This window comes from Cardiocondyla obscurior, linkage group LG13 (assembly GCF_019399895.1).
Source record: "Cardiocondyla obscurior isolate alpha-2009 linkage group LG13, Cobs3.1, whole genome shotgun sequence".
Taxonomy (NCBI): Eukaryota; Metazoa; Arthropoda; class Insecta; order Hymenoptera; family Formicidae; genus Cardiocondyla; species Cardiocondyla obscurior.
In genome coordinates, this window is record NC_091876.1 from 4,179,692 (window position 1) to 4,198,073 (window position 18,382).

The window sequence follows — 18,382 nt, forward strand, 5'->3', positions numbered from 1 at the left end:
ATTGAGTAAAAAAATGATATATCTTATCGTGGAAGCCAGATATTGAGTTACAACGCTCGCGATATCTAAGTTATCTCATATTTTTAAATATCTACCGAGCAACAAAACGAGTTAAATTTGTGCAAATAACGCGGCGCGTGTCTTTTCGAAAAAAAACTGCGCATTCTCACCAGAACGCTAAAGCGTAGCTGAGGTATATGATGAGCCACATGATACCGCCGCCTATTCCGGACCACATGCCTCGTCGGATGCCGGTTCTTTCCGCGGGTTCGAGTTTTTCCGAGTACCGCTCCACCTCTTTCTGTTCACCGTTGAAAGCGACCACGGTCCTGATGGCGGCGAGGACTTCCTCGGCGACGTTACCGGCCTGGCCGTATGCCGCTAGTTCCTTAGCCGAAAGAGAACTCTGCATCTTCGCGACGAAAGCTGTGGCGATTATTATTACGGGCGCGCAGCTTAACATGACGAGAGTCAGTTTCCAGCCGTACACAAATGAGATAATGACGGAATAGACGAACGAGGATATTAAATACGTGATAATGCATAGCTTTTCTCCGATGCCGTCCTTCATCTTCTCTAAATCCCTATAAATAAAAAAAAAAAACGAGCGTTATTTTATTTTTACATTTATACAATCGTGAACATTACAATTAAATAATTTTTCTGCTGCCCCGTCGCATTCAATTTAATTTCTTTTTTTACGTGATATATCGAAAGTGAATGTCAAGGTTTAGCTTTAACCCATGCATGGAATTGAAGCCTCGATAGTCATTGACGTTTATCAGCATCTGATGTCATTTCGTTTTTTTTTCTTTTTTTTTACAGACTATCTGTCACAAAATTAAAAATCTTTTAACAATCTACAGCCGATTGATGAAAAAGAATTGATTTTTATATCTTCCACTCATGCATTTTTTTCAAATAGAGCAAAATCACTGAATGACAATGCACGTTTATCGTAATCAAGTGATTACTCGACTTGTAATAATTATAATTGTACCTAATGGTATGCGATTAGAACGTAATAGCTTATCTCTCGTTAAACGTTTTCCTCTCCTATCTTCGTTGCGATACAGAAAAACGTAACCACGAGACAGGTTATCTAGCGATAAAAATTAACATATTTGCGATTCACGCTGTTAATAACTTAATACGAGCCCCCTCGTCCAATTACTATACGGTGTAATGCAAGCGGAGGCAGAGACAGTGTGGGAACAGGCTTTTCGAGTTTCGAGCAAACGCCCACCTGTTGATGAACACACAGGTTCTCGCCTCCTGAACTTTGCTCCTCGCCTCCCTTCATCCCTGCGTTTACATCGACAGTCTCGAAAATCGAAGGTACAACGTCCTCCCTTTGAGAACGCACCGCCGCGTAGAAACACGAATATCGTCTTCGAGAAAATTAGTGAGTCTTCTAATTTTTTTTATTGTTATTTGTAATTAGGGTCTTTTAATAAATAGCACGTGTGTAGCGCGCGTATGGTTTTTTCTCATAATAAACAAAATCTAGATGCATAATAAAAATTATAAAAGAAAAAAAACTTACTCATTGATTCTGCTAGCGAAGTTAGTCGACGTGTTCGTGTCGTACCACGACATGTCTTGTCTAAGAACGGCTCTTAGGAACATTTTGCGCACCCTGGAGATTTGTCTTGTGGCGGCGAGATTAAGTATGTCGACCATGAGCATCGCGAGAACAAACATAACCGCCGATAATGCCGCGCAAGCGATACTAAAAGCCACAGAATCGTCATACAGAGCGTCCATCCTTTCTTCGAATGTTGCGTTAGGATATCTGAAATATTTGCATCACAATAAAATAATATTTTATCTGGTCGGTCATAAAAAAAATTAATTAAAAAAAAATTTAATAAACTGGTAAAAAAAAAAAAATATTAAACTTAGTTACTCACAAAACTTTACCGCCTCCGAACAATGGCAATATAATAGTTGGCGTGGTTGTATCGTTCTCTCTATTACGATCCAAAAGCATAGTGCTGAATTCACCGTATTCGATAATTGCAATTGGAATGCACAAGCCAACGAGGCAGCCCAGTATCAAAGATGAAAAGACCATCGTTATCTCACCCCATGTCGCAAATCGAAACTACATAAATTTATAACATTAATAACTTATTAATTAGAATATGCGAATCGATAAGTAAATAAAAGTAACATGCAATGTATTTGATGTTATAAGCACCAGGTGTGAATTTTCCAAAAGTTTCACGAATTATTCGGCGCGGATAACATGCGCGTTTTTGAATGATTCAGCAGCGCGGATTTGCGCTTTCCGAGAGATTTAGCTTGCAAAATTAATACCCGGCTAACCATGATTAACGAGCGTTCACGCAACGTACTCCCACGCAAGAACAATCATAATTGACCGAAAAAACGTATTCGAATTTACGGGGTCGCGAAAAATATCGTTCGAGTTCAATTCCAAAGCGTGCAGGAGAGTTCACGGTCTATTAAGTGGGAATTATAATGCGGAAAATTATACAAATGTATCCCGGCAATGAGTCATTAACTGTCGTTTATCACAGGGAGCGGGATCATTAATCACTGTCGCTCGTTCGAGATCCTCCGCAGATGTCGCGATCGGGGGAGAAGTAACATTCTTAAATGGTTTCGTCGGCGGATCACTCCACCCCTCACAGAAAGTGTATTCCATTTCGTTTATAGAGCGACATCGCGGAAAAAGCGTGTACGGGGTGTCAAATATTCCTTTGCGTTTTTTTATTTTTTAATTTTTTTTTTACTTGCGTTGTTAATCGATTTATTTTAAGTGGCGTACTCGCACGCCGATAATTTTTCCGAGTTGCGACGGTTAATTTTTATCTTAAAATTTCGAGAGTCGTCTTTGATTTTCGATAACGTTTTTGCGAATGAAGATAAGAGAGTAGAACGATGTGGAGCACCCCGTATATTCTCGATTCCTCAAATGTACGATCTCCGCCGCCGCAGGGAGTGTCGCGCTTGAAATTCGACCGAGGACACCCTCATAAATTATTCCACCGGGAAAACTCACCAGTTTGTAGTAAGGCACGGGTGGTAGCGATGCTGGCTCCGACGGTTCGGCCTCCTCTTCCTCCTTTGTTTGCGATGGCACAAATTCCCTGCCGAACACAAGATGCAAATCATTAATCGAAATCCTTGTTAATCCTCGGGATTAAAATTTAATATTTATTCGACCGGGTCGATCTTCCGCGCGTATTTCGCTCAGAGCGGCCAATTTCGGGATAACGTGACACGTCAGTTTAAATTTGCCAACAAGTGCAGCGGGACGAATTTTCGTGTTTTTTCTCCGTTCGTTGGCTGGACCGAAATAACAAGACTGGATACATCTCTCGCGATAACAGAGAATGAAATTTGGAGAACGAGCGTTGGGTATCTAAAGGATGAGGATTAATTATACTATGTTACATTTTTTTTTTATGATATTTGAAATTGTGTGTAACCGCAAATGAAATAGGGTAATAACTCAGTGATACGGTTATTTTTATGAAACGATAAAGAGAAGATGATTCCGATGCGATAAACATCTTGATAAAAAGCATGCATTTTTCCTTGCACGAAATTATATATCGATCCGTGAAATTTTTAGCCCTTTTTGGCACCATATTAAGGTGTCAATAAGTCGACGAATCCTGTCACGCACAGTGGTCCATTATCCAGTCTCTACGTGCCACATTTATTTCTAGATATATACGTGACAATCTGTAACAAGCTCATTCGTACATTGCTTTGCCATTTTCCTGTAGCATGTATTCAGCTTCGTATTTATCCCTCTCCTTGTCTTGCTGCGTGTCTGAAATAAGACAGACAAGACCGTACACACAAAAAAGTTCACAGACACATTTAAATGCAAAGCGTGCTGCAAATAACGTGTCACTGTCGTTTATTGCATTTAACCGCGAGATAACGCGGTGACGGCGAGAGATTGACGGATTTCATACTAGGTGTCTTTATGCATTTTTAAATCATACGCTGCGCGTCAACTGGATTATTACGTTTCTCGTTAAAACACGGTAAAGCCATTATCAAATGTGACCTTTATCTGACTCGACCGCGATCGCATTTTTAGAACGACGCGTTATTGCCGTACCGAGGGAAATTATTCGACGAATCTACTAAAAAGCTCTTCGGCTAGAAATCGTGAATCAGACGGAGGATCTCCGTAAATCGGCAATTTGAGGATCAACGAGGGACGCGGGGTGGGTTTTCTTCTCGGGCAACTCGGGCGGGAGCACAAAAACTATCCGGGACCCGTGAGAAGTTTGCGACGCCGTCGTCGGCAAAGCCCGGGAACCAGAAGAGTAGTCTTGGGTGAGAGACTTTGGCGAAAGTCGACCAGCCTCTCTCCGTGGGGGCTCCATTAGCGACGTAATTGCTGTTAGAAACTCCCCCGACAAATCTACGATCGGCGCGGAATATAGGAAGCTTTGCCACCTGAAGTAATAACACTCCTGCGCATACTCGAGGACGACGTATTAGCGTCAGCGTATTTTCGCGGAAAATTCGTCGGCTACAGTTTCGTCGCGTCGGGCACGAAACTTGCGCGAAAATTTATTCTGGAAATTATTGAAGGCAGATCTTCAGCGTGACGGAAAGCGCGGATAACGAGCTGTTGTTCCGCCGCTTCTTTCGAGAGGGAACACGTATCTTATGAATGTTTTCGTCGCGCGTAACTGATTCTGAGAAAAAAAAAAACTTTCTTAGTTATACGACCCTTGCAAAAGCATTAAAACGAGTTTAGTCTTGAGACTTTCAACAATAAGACATTTATTGCCTCTTAATACATTCTTCTCGTAGTAATTGAATAATTCGTAATTCACTTTTATCGCGAAACTTAAATGAGATCTACCGGACTTGCAGTCATTTAATGTACACTAAGGTGATCACTAAAAAATGAGTAATAAAACAGTTGTTTTCAATAAAAACTTTTTTAATGTCGTCATATGAGATATATGGTTTTCTGTTTGCGCTAATTGCAAAGAGCGCTTAATAGGCAATTAATTTACGCGCAAGTAATTATTTATGATCGCGATAAAAAAGCATAATAATCCAGTAGACTGTAATTTTTCGTTCAAATTTCGAAATTATTTTATATTTTACAATTAATAAAATACTTCTTATTCTGTATTCATTTATTAATTTTTAAATGCCGACGATAAAAGATTTGCTCTCCTGTGATTAAATAACAAGTACGATAATCACACTAAATTATATTTTACGTCGATAATTGAACAATTAATATAAAAACGTTTGCACTTTCGTGAAAATTTTTGCGAACACAAAGCGAACAAAAGACAGCATTAAATATTAATTATACCTGATCAAGTTATACCTCATATCGTTATATGATATGGAATTAAGTAACATTTTATCAGATTTTCAATTAATTCGTTCGACTTTCGCGAGTCGATTGTTCGTAACTTAATTCCATATTAAATAACGCGATAAAATGCGATAAATAAAAAGCTGACTTAAGCGACCAAGACTTACGTTCGATACAAGTACTTACATCTCGATAGGATTTTTTCCTGATGAGAGTTGTGATTTGCTCTGAGCGTCTCCATTTGAATATCCGGTGACCCCTCGCGGGGGCTCGTGGATAACGGATAAATTCGTTGCGTCATTGTGCATTCTTAATTAACGACTCTGCAATCATAAAGAGGAAGGAAAATTGTAAAGACATTTTGCAGTGATTTAACTCTTCGATTGAGTCGGACAAAAATCGAGTTTACAGTTAATTGATTCTTAAGTCGTTAAAATTTTTTGCCTCCTTCGTCTTTTAGCCCCAACGTTCTTGTCTCGAGCAGTACGCATGTCGGACAAAAGACGAGATTTCTTATTGAAGTATCGAGCTCGGAAGTGAACGGCTTGCTCGAATCAAACGCGGTGCGCGCAGTTAATCATGCTAGCTGCGACGCAAATAGTACCCTTATTTACTCCCGCCATTATCCACTATATCATATGTTTGCGTGTCGAAATACCTCAGTCTAAACAATGATTAGACACGGCGCCGACCGCGTTAATTAATCGATCGGCCGCTACAAACTATTAATTCTAACGGCAAATTCACTCGATGGTTCTCCGCTAAAGTATCCCGTTTCCGGTCACGCGCGCCCACGGTCCTCTGTAAAACAGAAAATGTCTGCTCGCGTTTTCGATACGTCGAATAAAACGAAACTCCATCCGGCGGCTTTTCCGATATGCAGACGGGATATCAAGTTCGTACCGGTAAAAAAAAAAAAAGAGAAACGGGCGATGGCACTGGGGCGAAAGGTCGACCAGGAACGACGTTAAGGCTCGTCAGGGCTTTTAAGAACGTGATGAAAAGCATCGGCGAACAAGGCCTCGTTAGAGCAGTGAAAAAGCACTGACGAGGGTCGTTTCACGCGGGCTCTCGACCGATCCGATCGAATGGATCGCGGGTCCGCGTGATGACGCGATTACGGGCTTTTTCCCGACAAGCCCCTCGTGCCTCGTAAGTACGGGGCGAAAGAGTTAAATTCTTTGCAATTATGCAAGTCGCGCCTTCAACATTCTTTTCTCATTCAAATGTCTCGCGTGTTTTCAATATTCCATAAATCTATTTGCCCGCCGTGTCCATGTGGTCATTATCACAGCCCGGTATTCTATCGTGCGAACGTTATCTCTACGGTGACGTGCTCAAAATGTGGACGCCGTTAGAATCCGTACGATTATTTACCCTTTTAGTAACGGTATAACCTTCCTTCGTTATCGTAACTTCCAATTAGCTCGAGACAACTTCTTATCACTTGGCCAAGTTTCGCAGACTAAATTCTGTGGACCCTGCTTAGACTAAATTACTGAACCCCGTCGAATGAGATGTAACCGCAACAGGGTTCGTCGTCTTCTATTCAACGTGATACCTGCCGTCAGAGCTTCGCCAGTCCCGTATCTCCGTATCATTATTGATCTCGCTCCGCTGTTTCGCAGCAAAACGAAACGCGGGTGAATTATCCGCTCGAAAATTAATTGCCGAATCTGTCGCGCTAAAAGAGAGCTACGTCTTTGTTTTCCTAACTAACGGGGGACCCTCCCTCTTTTTATCTCCCGTTCGAAATATTGAAACGTCGAAGGCATTTAAACTCGTTCGCAAAAGAGGATAGCGACGTCAGTTTTAGATTATCCTATTTCACGGTAGGATTTCCCGATTTCATTTGTCGCCCGGACTTCAATAAGCTCACCTTCAGGCGAACGGGATTTTTTTTCTCCGCCACTTCGCAAGGGCGGGGTTTATAAAATTTTCCTCTCGTTTCAGCTGATTTAACGTAACCGACTTACCGGCTGTGACAAATAAATTGTCTCGTTCGTGAGAATCACTCTCTTTCTTCTTAAAATCTCTTTGGAAACTTTCAAGTATCAAGCGCGAGATTATTTTATGCGAAACTAAACGCGTGTAAACGCGTATAAAAATATATCATCGCTAAAAAAAAAAAAAAGAATTACAGATTATTTACTTTTGTTTCTTTTACGTAAAAAGAAATAGTTTTGCATTTAATAATTTTTAAATTTTGGGACCAGACCGTATGCGTTTGTCTATTGCGATACCGCTGCGTAGCGGACGGCGTTGTGGCACAGTTAAAATCGGCCACGCAGAAATTGAGGTAGATCAACTAACGCGCGGACGACCGACTCTTCGCGTTTAGCGTTATCCTTACTTTGATGCGCGCCAGCGAACGAGCAGCGGATCGTATGCGTGTCTCGCGCGCGCGGTGCGAAAGCATCGCGTCATGATTTCTTTTAATTAAAAGTAAAAAAATATTAAAATAAGATTTACTCTCGCGGCGCAAAGAGAGCCAAACGAGAAAATAAATTAGCATCAGCGGCAATAATTGATTTAATTTGATTCAACATATTTTTTCGATAGAATTTTTTTAACAATAAAGAAATACATATGAAACGGGCAGAAGGAAACAGTTGTGCTCGAAAAACAAGGAATCCGAGTGTGCCTTCGAATGTATCCGCGCAATTTTTATCCCTTTCTTCCAAGGCTCGTAAATCATCGATTTAAACGAAACTCGGGCGGAAATAGCCGTCACCGAGATGCCGAGATGCCGAGATGCATTTGTCGCGTCACGTCGCCCGTCGCGATACAGCTCCCGCACAATACGGCCCATTAATGACGGAAAGGTTATTGTCGAGGGGAAGAATGGATGTTGGATATTCGCAAGGCTTTCGGAATAAAGAACTTTGCGCGCGGGCTGCTAAGACTTTCATAACGTCGCTTGACTTTCCCAATATACGTGGTAACGTCGTTAGGACGGAATCACAAAGTAGAGTGGAGACCAACAAACACGGGGACCGCTTTCATTTCTCAGCCGGCGCGCCACCGCCGCGCACCGTCGCGCCGTTGAAAAATCGCGGCTAATTGAAAAAATTGCAAAAGTTGCGAAAACTTTCGTCGGTAGTCGTCGCCTCCGAGGTGCCCATCTTTCGCGCTCACGGAACTCCATTAAGCTCGAAAACTAATTTCCCGACCGACCTCCAACGGCGAGAGGCGATGTCTCGTAATCCTCTGCGGTCCGCGACTCCCGGGACACGTGTCCGGGAAATCGGCAATTTATTATTTCACGACTCGCGGCGATGGTTCGGATTAATCTTTGTTAGTGCAAAAATTAGCCTCTCTTTGAGATAACTAAGAATAATTACGCCTCATAATTCAGAGAAAAAGAAAAAAAAAAACGGCAGAACATTTTAGGAAATATCTTACAGCTACTTGTATTTAATTATTCATTAAATTTGCCCAATCAACTGAGATCTTTCGCATTTTCATTGCTGAAAAAAGGAAAATAATTTTAATACTAGCTGGTCGCGAATAATTTTTGTCCCTTACCGGAATGAGCATCTGTTTTCGCCGTTTGGCGGTCTCAATGTAATTAACACGACGTTCCGTCAGCACCCACCGCTGCTTTGTGGGCCTTGGGGTTCGTTAAGCTCGGCAAATTAATTTCCATCGTACTTTCAAACACGGCCGCGATTCTTGCGGTTTGCCAGTGAATGCGCGCGTTACGAAGTACGCCGCGCTCGTAATGCAGCGATTCACGACCGCGCTTCCGCATCCGTTTTGTCGGTTCTCCCGGTTTTCTTTCTCCAAAATGGGGGACAGGGGTAGGAGGGAGATGATGCCACGGAGACGGAAAACGCGAACGTAGAAGTGCCAAAGCCGCGGAGGAAAACGCAACGCGGATTATTCGCTTAGCGGTAAATTAAATCTAACGAGTCAGAGAGAAAGTATTCGCTCGCATTGCCCGAGTCGTGAGGAACACGACCGTGCGAATCCCAGCGAAATGTTAAATCCACGGTCAGCGTTTTTCCCCCCGAGTTTTCGACTTTGATCGTCTTTGAATTATCCGGCTGCGCCGGCGCGCCGTTCCGGAAGTAGAACTAATTCTAACTTGGCGAAAAACCTTACGAAATATCATGAAATTAAAATGAGAGGTACTTTCTAATTTATCTTGCGTTATCAATCGCGTTAATCTTTATATCCGACGCGACTTCTAAAATTATAACAGTGCCGCACAGGTCAGATAGCGGCGATCGATTAAGTAAGACGAGATTAGATTCGACTTACTTCCGCCGCATAACGCAATAAAATTTAACTACCGGCTCGATCAGCTCGGCCATTATCGTAGCATTTAGCTCAACGTCAGATTCGTTATCGTAAAATCTCTTTTTTTATTCGTAAAATATTCATGTAGACGTATTGATGCTGTAAGTTAGTAAAGACAAAGGAAAGATCGATGACCGTGCGATACATCATGCCGAAGATTAATCTAAGATTTGATATCTTCGCGGAAGGCAAACTTCTGTGAACGAGAAAAAAAAAAAGAAAAGATCCTTGGATGAACTTTGTTAATTGATGTTGAACTGCGGTAAAAAGTTGCGATTTTCTTTTGTAACAAGGAAACAAATAATCGCGCGGCAAATCGATTCGGAATGACGGGGCAAAATCTTGCACAAAACTCAAGGGGATAAAGAAAATTTTTTTATTCCCTAACAATATAAAAAGAAAGTATGTGAACTTGTTAATTTAATCCTTTAATTACGAGAGTCGTATAATTAAATTTTTACGCCGAGGTCAAAGCGTCAGCCACATTTATCTCGACTTCAGCCGCGACCATTTAACACGATAGTCGAAGAGCTCTTTCGGAGTTTTCGAGATACTTTCACCGTACTTTTTCGGCATACGTCGCGGCGAAAGGGTTGCGTTGCAAACTTTAACGTTTCGAAATAACGAGATAAAACGGGGGTTGGAAATTTGGTTTGTGCCGGGAACGTTCTTTTAGAAGCTAATCGATTCGTGGCCACCGTGGGACCATTTCGCAGGATCATTCCTGCTAAGGCGAGGTTTTATCCGCCGGGATACGCGGAGTATCTCGATGTAACCTGCGAAAGGAACAACTGACTTCACCCCAGGAGACATCGCGCCTCGGAAATACGATGGAGAGAAAAGTCGTGAAACGAGTTCTCTCTGTAGTTCTAACGCGCGCGGGTCAGCCTGCCATCGTGCACGGGCTCGGAGTGGTAAATTCCGCGAAAATCGATGAAAATAGTGCGACATTCGAGAAGTAACGTCCACCTACTCCAGCCAACGACATTCCATTGCACCCTGAATAAAATAAATGCAGCGCAAGCGTTTCGCCGTTCACGAGGACAAATATATGTCCGTCAAACTCGAAAACTTCCGTGCGAATTTTAAAACGTTCGTTCGTTTCGATTTAATTAGAAAAAAGAAAAGAAAAAAAAATTAAGAAAGTAAACGACGAATGTAGTAAATAAACTTTAATTACAGCCCGAGTAAAATTGAAAACGCGCGGCAAGTTAATGAAAACGAGATGGAAAAAGGGAGATTCGTCTCGTTATTTCTTAAAGAAGATCTTACTGTTCCGCATTACGTTCAATTTCTAACGATGAACTAAACAGCGACGATTGCAATCGCGGCATTGAAATTAAAGCGCTCGCTTAATGAAGGAGATTAGAACGTGCAGTCTTCCCCGTCAAGAACAAAGCTCAAAATCCTCGTCCCGACGCTCGCAACTAAGTATCCTTGACTTGTCGACCATCCAATCCCGTTACGAGAGTTTCCAGTTTAATGCTGTTACAAGAATCAACGCGAAACAGACTTGTCCACAAGAATCTTCCTCGTTTCATGCAAGTAGTCTGTACGGTATCTTTATGGAACATCTAGCGTCAAATTTTCCCCAGTAATTTCAGAAAATCGGCTATATGCAAAAGATGGTCTGAAGAGATTGCGTAAAAGAGAATGAGAGGGGGCTTGCATTTTTTTTCTTTTCTTTTTTGAGAGACAGGAAATACCTACTGTCAACAAATGAGCTGTTGTTTAACCGGAAAAAAATACTATTGACATTTCGATAGTCGTTTAAAATTAGATTTATTTTTTCAATATTATCAAATTTACCGCACATTATGTCGCTGCTTAAAACGGATACGATCGTAATCTGTGTAATTTAATTAATGCAGTTGAAATGAAAAGAAAATTTATCGCAAAGGAAGTACTGATGTTGAAGTCATTAAAGAATCAGATTGATTCACGATAATTGCACAATGCATATATGTATATCGCTGACAAATCAACGATTAATCGTAAGTGTTTCTGAATAAGTAACTATTGCGTTGCGAATGTAAATTACGGATATGGTTGATAAAAAGATTTGAATATTCGATTGCTTTAGTAGACATTTTCAGGCACGTGTGTGCGAAAAGCTGTATAATTAAGAATTATTTCGCAAACGTACGCGTGTTTGATATTTGCATTATACAACGCTGTTGAATTTTAAAGTAAGATAATTGAATAATTAAAATAGCACCAGCGAAATAATGACATAAAGTTGCTAACAGGAATCGTCAACGATAATATTTATTATCATACGTTTAAATGTAATGTAAAATAATGAGATAAAATAATCTCTTATGTCAATTTATAAATTAAGATAGCAAAAGGGGGAAAAAAAAAATTTTTACAAGTTTCCATTATCATTCGATATGCTACACATTTGCGCATCAATTGCGACATAAAACCGGCTTTAGATAATATCGTGAGATGGCGAAATTCGTTTATCGATTCGTGAAATCGTTTGTTTTTGATAACGTTTGTTCAGCGCGGATGCCGTATACCTGCTTCTCGATAACATTTCACAATTAAACACGCGCAATCAACGGTGTTGTTATTTTTAATTCCGGTAAATATTTGACGTACTCTTGTGAATGCACTTTCCGACAGACGGAAACTATGAAATGCGGACTTCCCTTTTTCAATGTTGCTTCGGCACCCAACACCTTCAAAATACAGTTGTATCGCTTAAAAAAATTGCTAAAGCTAAACGATGAATTATCTAAATCGAAACTACTCGCGGTACCATTTGCCTTTGAATATTATAACATTTTGAACGCTTTCGAGTTATCAATTATAAAACACTTTATTGTTTTAATATCGTGTTTGCAGTTTAATTTCGAGAGAGGTTAAGTGCATGTTAAATGTATTACCCGCTTACTCCCTCACGCGTCAACAAATTTATTTTTAGAAGCCAGCTGGTACTTACTTTTTAAAACTTATACATACAAAAAAAAATGGGGGAGGGAAGGGTGGGGCGCGAGGGAACGACGCCGTGCGTCAAGCGGATTCAATCGAAAACTTGATCAGGAAAACTTGGCAGCAATGGTTAAAAGATCGTTGGTTTCTTCGTTGAAAGAGCGGTGCGATAAAAATAGATCGATCCGGGTTGTCTGGCAATAGCCGGACTTTATCGCGAGAAGGAGTAGAAGTGCTCTTCGAGAGCATTCGAATAAACGCGAAAAATCCTCGTTTGCAAGCTCATCGAATGGTCATAAATAATTTAAGTAACTTGAATTATAAACCGCGAACTGATTCGCGAGATAGAAGTTGATATCGGGCGATACTCTATTTAATAAAAATGTAACGCGTTACGAAGCAACGCTGTCGAACGTAATTAATGTTTTAAGTAATCCGAACAAAAAGAGAAGGAGAGAGATAAGTCGAATACAAGGTGGGCGATATCAAAGGTAACTGATTTAACTGCAGATTGTAAATTACAAGCCTTAGGCAGACATTGGTCTTTGATGCCGTTCTCGATTTCCTATTACATCTACTCCTATTACGCGTGCGGTCTCGTTTGTTTACTCAATGGATGTGCAACATCCAGGTCCATAATTACGAGTGAGATAAAGGGAATCACATAAAGCAATGGAAATGATTTTAATACATCACACGGATGTAATAATAGTTAAAATTTAATATTGAAAATCAATCAATTTATTCCAACAATGACAAATAAGCCTATTTCATTTGAAATATAAATATTTGCCTCTCTACTCATAAGTTGCGAAGGTATTAGCTATTCCAGTCGCGTGATATTGAATCAATTCTGTAGAAAAAGCATCGCGATCACTTGATACCAGACGTCAGTGATAATAATGACGGGACCTAGATTCGATTATGCGCCCGGCATAAGCGGCCCTTCCTTCGTTCAATCCCTTCGAGCAAATAAACGAGCGAACCTCCCGTTTAGGAGGCATTCTATGTCCTCGCCCGCAGCCGTCGCGATTCCGTGAACGAGTCCTCTCGAAAATATTTTGACCGACCGTTTCATCCGATCTAATCAACGGAAATGTTCTCGACCATGCCATTTTCGGCATCGAACAGACGGAGGTGAGGATCTTACCTTCTCCGCTCTACCGTGTCCAAGTATCCGCGGCGGGATAATATATTTCACGTGCCTGACGATGGGTCTCAACTAGATTTCGTCGCGAAGCGTTCCGGTTATCACTTTGATCCCGCGACGACGCGCGCACGATTTTCCTCCGTACGCCCTCGGACGTATCACAAGACACAGTATCAATCACACGTGTTTGCACGATCACTCGGGGGAGACATGTGAATCGCTGCAGAGTCGACGAATGTTCTCAGTACACGGTTCTGTCCTTTCGGATATTTCGAGAAAAACCGAGCGGACGAGCAGAAGTCGCGGCGCAATCGGTATTCGCAAATCACTAGAGGTATCGTCCGGAGATGCGTGTCTTTTATAGTCGCGAGCGTAGATAAGACGGGACGCGGATTGATACACAGCACGCGATTACTTTCCTGCCTCGGGCAAGGCGCGCAAGGCAGATTCACGTTTACGTGCACGTTGTACGTGTAAAACGAGACATTCATATTTACGATATTTTAATTTTGCGGCTTAGTAGCTCGAGGTTAAGTGTTTTTCGAAAACGGAAAACGTGTATCGCAACATTCGATGGAACGTTAGGCGGAAATTGTCTCAGCTAGGAAAACGTCACGTCAACTTTTTTAATAAGGTGCGAGGCAATAGTTTTTGTCAAATTTATCAAAAATTTATTATTAATTAACGTTATTTATTTTTATTTAAAATACACAAATTTAAAGTATACAAATTTTTTAATTGACTTATTGTCGTTCAAGAAAAATATATTCCTTGTCGCGTCACAAATCCGATCTAATTTGTATGATTTCTAAAGCAATTACAGCTAATTTTCATCAACTTAAGTACGACTAGGAATGTATTTGGATGTCAGTCTAGAAATCTGTAACGGTATCATAATTTTCAGTCATTAATCACTTCGTTTCGCAAATATGCGCAACGCGGTGCAACATTATCTACAATATCTCGCAATGATTTATTGCAACAGTTTAGGCAAGTGTGGAAAATTTATTTGCTCTTTGGAAACGTTATGTACAGTACAGCGGAGTAATTAAATCAATGTAAATTATGCCAATTGCACTTTGCGGATGCCGAACGATATCTTTATAAGACCGGCTTACAACAATCTCGTCATTAAATCCAAAGTGGAAAATTTCCTGGAGTGTTAGAATTAATAATTCAACGACACATGGGGAAATTTATGTCGAAACTGACAGCGATGCGGTTTTCATTAATTAAATTCATTTCTTTCCTCTTACGATCTTGTAATAATTTTATAATTCATTTACTAATTAGACATTACCGGGAGCAATTAAATTTTTTAAAGATGAGCTTGAAGTCAAATCGATCAATTTTTTAGATTAAGTCAAAATTTTTTAAAAAGGTCAAACGGCCACGTTAATTAAATAGGTTTCTCTTAACATTACATTAATTTAATCACGTTCGTCGCGAAAGACATGGACTGTTTGCGAACGTTCTTTTTCTTTGCGTTGTGTAAATTACAGGAAGTACGAGAATTCCACGAGAAAATGTCGTAAAAGAATTCTAGAGAGGAAAGCAACACGACGCATTAAAGGAGAACGCTCGTCTAATTCAATACGATATTGCCGTCGCAATTATCGCCTCGGACACATTTATTTAGTATTTATAATTTAATATTATCTAAAATTTTAGCATTCATCATAAGGCGAACACGTTAATTAAGTTTTATAAACGACCGGTCTAAATAAAAATAATTTAGCTGTTACTTTAGCTTTCTCAATCAATTATTCGGAGCGACAGAAGAGAGAAAGAGTGAGAGAGTTCTAAATGTCTGAAATAGAATTCGATGGATCCGGAATATCACTGCCATTGCTTTATTTCCCACGTGATCCCTGTAAGGACAGATACGGATACTATCTCTTGTTATATAACGTAATCTAAATTTTTTATCTCAACTCTTTTTTTTTTTCTAAATGAAGAACTGACGGCGCTGTTATATACGCACTAGAGATAACACCGCGTCGGTCATTGGCAATAGTAATGATTCATCAATAACGTTACGTCGTTTAGTGCAATGAAACTTGTCTCTTTCGGACACCGAAAATTGTTGGAAGTAGATAAGCCGCTCTGTGGCTATCGACGTAATGTCCGCTTATTTGGTTGAGATAAGTTTGAACGCGAATTTCTCGTAAAACGTCCGACGGTCTCGCGATTTCGAAGAAGACTAAACTCGTCGCGTGACGTAACGTTGCCCGGCCGCCTCGAAACGACGGCACAGCACGAAGAACTTGGAAATAATTAACCGACTCGTGTTTAATCCGCGGATCGCGGCGTGGGTTCGGGAAAAGCGCAGTCTGGATTGTTAAATATAAATCGCCGCGAGATTTCGCGGGTGGATTCCGCGGGCGGAATAGAGCCAAGGGGCGCACCGTCGGGTTTCGATTTTCGCTTAGAACGATTCAAGCCGCGACGATCGCGATAAGATAAACGCCGTCGAAATGCGCCTGAAGGAGGATTTTCGGAGAGATGGACGTCGCGCTTGTCGGGCAAAACGACGGCAGATCGATTATTCCTGCGGTATACTGCATGTGACGTAGACAGAGCGACCGCAGCAGCAGCAGCTGCAGCTGTACAAGGTGCACGCGATCAAGGAGGATCTTGTACGCCTGAATCGACGAAGCGATCTCCCTTCCGTTTCTCCCTCAGCTTTGAGCTCGCAATGCGGACATTATCACTTTAGAATCATCGCGAATCTTTTCACCCTTGTTGTAAAATTTACCTTCAAAACGACCGCTCTCGAGGGCGCTGTTAACGTCATAACGCGAGGTCATTTCGTTCTTTTTTCACAAAATCTGTATGTCACTTGTTGCTCGCGAACGGATTGATCCGTCGAGGATATGTCGCGAGGTAATATTGCCCTGGCGTTACGTGGGCTGTCTAATCTCATTTTTTTTTTTTTTTTTTCTCCAAGTAATAAAATTTTAATCGGAGATGTCAACGATTCGTCAAAATACAATCGGGCGCGTTATGTTTCACAAGCCTGTAACGATCGGCCGCCGAAATTTTCGTATTATTACGCGAGGAGGCGGGGTTTCATTTTCGAAGCTGAGTCGAGAGTAATTTGTCAGTGACAGACCGCTGCTGCTGTCATCCGCAACACGCGACACGTCACCCGACGGTGTCAGTCGTGCGTGAAGACGGCCTCCCCCCGGAAGCCAATGACACCGAATTAAAATTTGCTAAGCAATCAGTCAGGTGACCCGCCGATAATCTAGACGCCGTGAACGATGCCGACAAATAATGATAACGATAAGCGCGGGGATTTCCTAATTAATATTATTTACGTGTCTGCGCCAGATCGATTTAATAATATACGATTTGTTTTCGGAAGTGGAGGAGAGTAAAATTGCAACGCAAGTACGATCTACTAATTATTTTGCAAATTATACAACGCAACAGCGGCGATGTATCGCGAAATATAAATAAAATATATGCCGCAATATCGCGGAATATATAAAGATTTAGAAAATTAATCCGATTAAAAAAAATTAAATTCTACCTCGTCATCTTGCTCTTTCGTCGATTAGATCAAATCGCCGGACGCTTTGTTTTATTCCGATTGGTGATTATAGCTGTCAAGCGGATAGAGTAACGTGGACACATCGAGGTTTCCAAGCAGCAGAGAATTTCGAATTACAAAGGGGACATTCGCGAACGGGGAACTGGAAACGGAGTCTTCTCGGTTCGCGGTTACCACAATAGTCGGAATATGATCTGCTGCCGCAATTGCGTCTTTACTAATGGCTATGAACGCAGCAAAGAGACCTCTGAACCAGTCCCGGGATATCATGGACACAAGATCGTGCCCGAGTACGCTTTAGCCGCGCTTTGGGCGATATGTGAAAACTGCCTCGTTGTCAATTTCGAGACGAACGCTTTGCCGAATCGCATTAAATTAAACGCGACGTGAAGTTGAATTAAATTAACGAAGAACGCACCGAAAGCGCGCCGAATTATTCGTATGACGAGCAGTCGACGGCCGTCAAGAATTAATACAGACGGCGAACGCGAGTGCCATGTCAAATCGTGTTCGTATAGATCTGCTGTCGACGGTGATTATAGGGAAATAATTATACCGCAATTTTTCAAATCCTAGATTCAAACAAGTCTACGGTCTGGTGGTCGTTCTTTCTTCTCGCTCAATGTAACTTCCGATTGTATCGGTTATTTAATTACTTCCTGTTTCATGAAACAAGCACCGAACTTCCAAATAATCATATGATATTTCTTTAGAATTGATTATAGAATCGATGCGCCTTCGAATTTATTTGAGTAAATGCTTATCGAAGGCTCTTACGCATTGAGTGACTGATACTTGAGATTGAAAATGACGAAACAGATAATGTTAATTTGATTAAGTAAAATCTAAAAATAAATGAAATCGTCGAGAAACGTGGCTTACAATTTTTGCCTCGGATTACTGGATCTTTTTTAGCTAATTAAATAAAATACGAACAATTGATCTAATCAATCGATTATTGCGTATTCATTTATGCAGATTCATAATTCGTTAAAATTAACATTTGATTAATATTCTTCTAATAACGTGCTAAATCGAATAGCGCTGGGACGTGTCGGGCGAGAGTAGCGTTTGGGGTGGGAGGGGG

General features: G+C 41.1%; 1 protein-coding gene and 1 long non-coding RNA gene across 8 annotated transcripts in view; one reads left to right on the forward strand and one right to left on the reverse strand.

Annotated features, from left to right (window-relative positions):
• Positions 1-18,382, forward strand: part of LOC139107807 (uncharacterized) — a 199,270-nt gene that overhangs the window by 162,409 nt on the left and 18,479 nt on the right. The window lies entirely within an intron of this gene.
• Mdr49 (Multi drug resistance 49) overlaps positions 1-18,382 on the reverse strand; it is a 47,079-nt gene that overhangs the window by 12,350 nt on the left and 16,347 nt on the right. For 4 of the 7 annotated variants that reach the window (XM_070665617.1, XM_070665616.1, XM_070665619.1 and 1 more), the window contains 6 exons: positions 5,528-5,664; positions 3,742-3,811; positions 3,032-3,119; positions 1,914-2,107; positions 1,547-1,795; positions 171-584 (listed from right to left, as the gene is read on the reverse strand). In XM_070665617.1, coding sequence (XP_070521718.1) covers positions 171-584; positions 1,547-1,795; positions 1,914-2,107; positions 3,032-3,119; positions 3,742-3,811; positions 5,528-5,642 — 1,130 coding nt within the window. In that variant the 5' untranslated portion in view covers positions 5,643-5,664. Of the gene's footprint in view, positions 1-170; positions 585-1,546; positions 1,796-1,913; positions 2,108-3,031; positions 3,120-3,741; positions 3,812-5,527; positions 5,665-13,736; positions 17,594-18,382 lie in introns of those variants that run through there. The other 3 variants (XM_070665621.1, XM_070665623.1, XM_070665622.1) reach the window with 3 other exon arrangements.